Genomic DNA, 6,000 nt, shown 5'->3' on the forward strand with positions numbered 1-6,000 from the left:
TGAATTTCTTGAAACAATTAAAATAGCTCTGCAAGCGAATGATGAAAATATGGAGTTAAAGAATAAAAAGGCTAATCTTGGTGAAGATTACGTTTGGACTGATTACATGTCATTGCCATTTTACTCAAAATGTGAGTTCTAAATTGGAAAACAGATATGGTTTTAAAGTAGTTTAACTCTTAATGATGTTTATAGTTTATGTTGGATCTAAATTATTATTACAGGTGATTAGTGAAACTCTGAGAATGGCAAACATAATCAATGGGGTCTGGAGAAAAGCTCTCAAGGATGTTCAAAACTTCAAATCAAAGGTAAAAAATAATTTACAGATCAAAGGAATTTAATTATTAATTTATCTACTGATCAGAATTTATGAATTAATAATTTGCAGGTTACTTGATACCTAAGGGATGGTGTGTGTTAGCTTCTTTTAGTTCAGTTCACATGGATGAAGAGAATTATGACAACCCTTATGAATTTGATCCTTGGAAGTGGCAGCAACAGGTATGTTAATTCACATATGGTTAGATGATTATGTTTGGTTAATTAAATTCAAAAGAAGTCCACTAATCAATATTCCAATGTGCTCAGTACTTTTTGAACATGTATGCTAATCATTTACGCAGAGCTAAAGTACCATAAATGTTGAATCAAATTATATTGGCTTAATCAAATAAAAACAATAGAGCCAAGGAAAATTTAGACATACCAGACTCAACAATATCAATCTCCTCCTCCTCGACTCCAAGGGTAGATGAATCCATGTCTATTGGTGTTCGTAACCAATTTTGTAACAAAATTAAGGCCTCAAGTGTCTTGGGATTTAAGGAGCTTCGAAAAGGATCCAAAATTCCTTTTCTGGTACTAAATGATGATTCTGAAGCAACGGAAGAAACAGGAATAGCAAATATATCTTTAGCCATAAGTGGCAAAATTTCAAACCTCGTAGCATTTACCTTCCACCATTGTAATATATCAAAAGTAGCATTTTCATTGGTGGGTGTGTAGATCGGTTCAGCCAAGTACCTTTCTACCTCAGATCTCCCATTGTCCTCCACATTACTCAATTGATGCTTTCGTTTATTCCTTCCCGCCATATACTTGGCCTTGCTAGAAATAGTACTTCCAAAACTCGAAGAACTTTGAGTAGAACTAGAATTAGTCTCGCCCACAGATTCTGATGAAGATACTGCACATCTAACATTTTCTGCTTTATAAGCTGCAAACAGCTCCACAAAATTTTTCAGAACTTCTTCAACCCATTTTTCTACAAGGTTTTTCTTCATTGCTGGGTCATAATGCACAATTAAATCTTCAACAGTCACAAATAATCCATGTTCTTTCTCTCGTGGTCAAGAAGTACAGCCATAAACATCAACGAATTCATCTTTCTGTATGTTCCCCAATATTTGTTGTACTTGAGCAACATTACAGCACCCATGTGGCTTAAGAAAGGGTCCTCATGTGTATTTTTCCATTCTTCTAATTCTTGACGAACAGTACCAAGTTCCAATAAGAAAGAATGAGAAGTAACATAAGTAGAAGCTGAAAATGCAACAGTTTCTTCATAAAATACGTGTAGAAACTTAATCAGAACTCTCGCATTGCACCAATCGTATCGTTCAGGAGCATGCACTTTTGGCCTGTTTTTTTTTCTTGGCTTTCCTGACAGCAGCAGAATCTTCTTCTTCAGTAGTATCAAGTTCTTCTTCATTTTCTGATTCCATATCATAATCAGCATCAAGATCAACAGTATCATCACCATCACCCATAATATTATCTGGTACTGGAATATCAAAGCAAAACTCTTCACAAAATTCCTTATCCAAATCACGTAGCCTTTCAAATGCATTTTCATATCTTTCAGCAGCAACAAGCATTAAGTAAGTAGAATTCCACCGCGTTCTCACATCTAATATCAGAACCTTTTTACAATCTATTCTTTCCGACTCAGCAGCCTCCGTAAACCTTTTATATCTTGCGGGAGATTTCGTGACATATTTTACCACTGCCCTGATCCTGAGAAGTGATGTATGATACTTCTTCATACCGTCCTTCACAACAAGTGCAAGTACGTGAGCCGCACATCGAACATGTAAATGTTTAGCTCCGAGTAATGCAGAACCCCAACTCTGAACTCTCTTCCTCAAATAGTCAACAACAACTTTATTTGCAGACGCATTATCAAGCGTCACAGTGAAAACCTTTTCAAGTCCCCAGTCTAGCAAACATTTCGCCAAAGCATCTCCAATTTTTGTACCTTCATGGCTATCAATCAAACAAAAACAGATAATTCTTTTATGTAGTTTCTAGTGATAATCAATGAAATGCGCAGTCACTACCATATAATTGTAATTCTACGATGACGTCCAAGTGTCAGTAGTAAGGCACACTCTTACCTTGTTTGCTTTGAAATAACTTTTCAGATTAGCCTTCTTTGTCAAAAACAGCTTGCACACATCACGGTATATTGTCATACGACTTGGAAGCTTAAATCGAGGCTCAAGATACTTACAAAAAGCTATAAAACCTTCACCTTCAACAATTCTAAAAGCCATTTCATCGGTAACGATAAATCTAATCAGCGCTCTCCTGCACGCATCTTGAGAAAAAGACACCCCAACCAACTGTGGTTCCTCTCCAAGCTTGCAAGGATGGAAGTCAAGTGTTTGTTGTCCGTCAGCTCTAGCCTCATTCATTTCATTCTTATACTTCTGACACTTATCCAAATGATGTTGGAGATTAGAAGTCCCATGTTTCTTACCATCCAAATTTTTCTTACCAATCTTGTAATTAGCCTTTTTGCAATATTTACATTTCGCTCTCTCACCATTTTCATAAATATCATAGTGATCCCATACCTTTGATCTCCTCACACTAGCATTAGGATTATTATCTAATGTTTCACCTGCGGCACAAGCATGTGAAGGTTTAGAAGCTGGTGTAGATGAGCCAGCGGTACTCCCTGTCCCTGCTGATGGTCCATGCACTTTTCCAAAACGCGGTGTACATGGAGGGGGAGGTCCCATTTGTGATGCCACTCCATGTATAATTGGAAGATTAGAAGCAGAATCATCTTCTGAGATTTCAACCATGGTAACCTGCACAAAAGAAACAAGTTACATCGTTAAAACACATTACAATCAAACACCATACTAACACCATACTCAATTGAATATTTGAAACAATTGAAAGTACTAACACCATACTGAATTGAACACCATACTCATGACTTAGTTCAATTACCAAATAAATTAACTAGGTTGTACTAAAGAACTGAGATTGATTTAAAATTTAAAATTTAAAATCAAACTACTGGTTCTGAACATAAATGAGTAATTCCAAATACTCATTGTTGCAGCTTAGAAGAATAATAACACCTGTAAAAACACATAAACATTAACAACGAGGTCCACAGTAATACTTCTCCCTGATATTATCATTTATACAAACAAGTTGTATTCGTCTCATGTAACTATCTCAATGGATCAGTAAAATAAGCAAAACCAATTTGGGTTTCTCAATAACCATCCCAAAGAATCCTTAGAATCTACTGATTAAACTCTTCATTACTGAGTTCTAACATCATACCAATTCATTCCAAACTGAAATTAAAAAACAACACCCTAAACAGATAAACCCTAAATTGAAAATTACAAAAAATCACATCATCAAAAAATTACAAGTTTACAGCGGTTCCTAATCTTACCTTCCGTTATTGGTTTGCTTCTGGTGATGCCGATGATCCACAAAGCGAATCTGAGAGTCTGAGACTAAGCGAAGAAAAAAGAATGGAGTCTGTCTGAGACTCTGAAAAGGAGAGAAGAGGCCGCGGAAGTGAAGGGTTCGTGAAAAATACGATTAGGTTAGGTATTTTATTCATCAATTCAATGGCTGTGATAATTCATTCTAGGTTAGGATTAGATAATCTAAGGGTCAGGAATCCTATGTTAGTTTTGGGCGGGTGGGTGGGTCGGTTCGGGTGACGGAAGTTTCTACCCGCAACCTACCTAAGATAGGTGGGTTCTGGCGTGCCTCACCCATAGTCGACCCATGCCTAGGTGGGTTGAATCGAGTGCGGGTATTTTTGGTCGGGTACGGGTAGGGTCGGCGGGTTAGGTCGGGTATGTGCAGCCCTAACCGCAGTAGTGCCGTTAAAAAATCCCACACTGTTGGATAACCGCAGTGGGTAAGTGGGAACAATATCGGTGTTAGTTGGGATATAACTAGGGGTCGTTCGCCTGTACTCGGGTCGGGGATTATGCTGGGGATTATGCCAGATACTGATCTCATAGGAGACAAGGAATGTCTACATTATACTGAGGCTTTTTCATTAAAATTGCTACAGAGTTGGCAAAAAACTCTGCAGTTAAGCATGCTCGGGCGGGAGCAATCCAGGGATGGGTGACCCCAGGAAGTTGTTGCTGGATAACCGTAGCGATACCCGTTGAAATTCCCACACTACCGGATGACCGTAGTGGCTAAGTGGGGACAATATCGGTGGAGGGACGGGTCATTACAAATGGTATCAGAGCCGACGAAGGATCACTTGTCGAGGGTGGGAAGGTATGTTGGACGGGGTTGGTCCAGGTGCTTATCATGAGGGGCAGGAAAAGACGGATATCTGGGCTTGAGAATATATTCTGGAGCCGAAGACGGCTCCAATTTAAGGTTTTGGTATTGTAATACCCCGATATTCGGCAGTGGTTGGTCGAATGGAATATAAGTAATGATTTGTCCTTTCCTAATACCGAGGCCTTTTCAGCATAATTGGCTCCAGAGTTGGCATAAAATTCTGCAGTTAAGCGTGCTCGGGCGGGAGCAATCCAGGGATGGGTGACCTCCCGGAAGTTACTGCTGGATAACCGCAGCGATACCCGTTGAAAATCCCACACTACCGGATGACCGCATTGGCTAAGTGGGGACAATATCGGTGGAGGTACAGGTCACTACAGAAGATGAATGTATTTGCAGAAATTAATGTTTATTTACACAAGATAGTATCAATGGTGCCCAACAACAAGGAACAAGATGTGCGGGAATATGTATTTCTATAATTATATGAAGAAACTATGAACATCAGTAGTCGTGATCTAAATGGTATGCCATGTCGCTTTGTTACAATCAACTAGAAAGTAGCCTTATATGTTGTTGTTGTTGTAATGCAATCCATTCATTCCCGAGGGATCGATGATGTCGATGTTGATGTGGAACCAAAGTGTCAGAATGATTGGCATCATACAATTTCCATTTGAAAGTCATTACCTGTTAAAGCACTGTTCAGTCTCACTCGTAAGTTTTGCTATCTCAAGTTTGTTATCAATGTTATATGCACAAAACTGTGTCTTGATTTCTAGTCTACTAAAGTCAAGTCCGTGGACATCACTAAATAACGTTTGAAAATTTAAGTCTGGAGAACAAACAAAGACATTTGCGAGAACTTCACTAGAAATAGTTATGTGAATATTGACCTATCATATTCACTCACGACATCATTTACAAGAGTTAATCAGATTCTAGAGCTTACATAGGATTTGACATTGGCAAGGCAATGTTATTAGTCGGCTACACCAGAAACACCAAAGATGAAGTTTGCCCGGCTCAAGATAAGTTTGTAAGAAGAACAAACTTCACTATTTATAGACCAATGTAGTTTGGACACCAAGGAATTTGCATAACCGAAGATATTCAAAAAATATGCAATAAAACACGTAAATTCGGTTTTATGAATTCCAACCAATATCCAACAGTACAACCGAAATTTTAATGGAAAACTCAATTTTAGATAACAATTAACTGATATATATTTCCAGAGATATGTTTTGATTGTTGGTAAAACAAAATATATTATTTTCAAAAATCTCAAAAAGATTCTCTACTAATTTCGGTTTGGGATCTCACCTTGAGTGTCAAGGAATATCTTTGAACAATTAAGAAATAAGATTTCAGCACATGTTCAAATTACTCACTATGTCGACATCTTGAACTCTCCTATTTTGC

At 38.0% G+C, this 6,000-nt stretch overlaps 1 protein-coding gene and 1 long non-coding RNA gene across 2 annotated transcripts; one reads left to right on the plus strand and one right to left on the minus strand.

The window, feature by feature from the left end:
- The first annotated feature begins 119 nt into the window (after positions 1-119).
- LOC113361449 lies at positions 120-484 on the plus strand. Its single transcript, XR_003365124.1, has 3 exons — positions 120-131; positions 225-311; positions 392-484. It is a non-coding gene; the product is annotated as an uncharacterized LOC113361449 (long non-coding RNA).
- An 837-nt stretch (positions 485-1,321) lies between these two features.
- On the minus strand, positions 1,322-3,443 carry LOC113359708 (zinc finger BED domain-containing protein RICESLEEPER 2-like). Its single transcript, XM_026603299.1, has 4 exons — positions 3,381-3,443; positions 2,400-3,101; positions 1,637-2,309; positions 1,322-1,488 (listed from the first exon to the last, which is right to left on the minus strand). Exons 1-4 carry the CDS (start codon positions 3,441-3,443, stop codon positions 1,322-1,324), a joined length of 1,605 nt encoding a protein of 534 aa, XP_026459084.1.
- Positions 3,444-6,000: the final 2,557 nt, after the last annotated feature.

Source organism: Papaver somniferum, chromosome 3 (genome assembly GCF_003573695.1).
Source record: "Papaver somniferum cultivar HN1 chromosome 3, ASM357369v1, whole genome shotgun sequence".
NCBI lineage: Eukaryota > Viridiplantae > Streptophyta > Magnoliopsida > Ranunculales > Papaveraceae > Papaver > Papaver somniferum.

Excerpts from the sequence above, each read along its gene's own strand:
- LOC113359708 (XM_026603299.1), bottom strand. The coding sequence starts at position 3,443 with ATGATAATATCAGGGAGAAGTATTACTGTGGACCTCGTTGTTAATGTT. Across the intron at positions 3,102-3,380 it reads ATGTTTATGTGTTTTTACAG|GTTACCATGGTTGAAATCTC; the intron begins GTGTTATTATTC and ends TCTTTTGTGCAG. Across the intron at positions 1,489-1,636 it reads GAAAAAAAAACAGGCCAAAA|AATTAGAAGAATGGAAAAAT; the intron begins GTGCATGCTCCT and ends CTGTTCGTCAAG.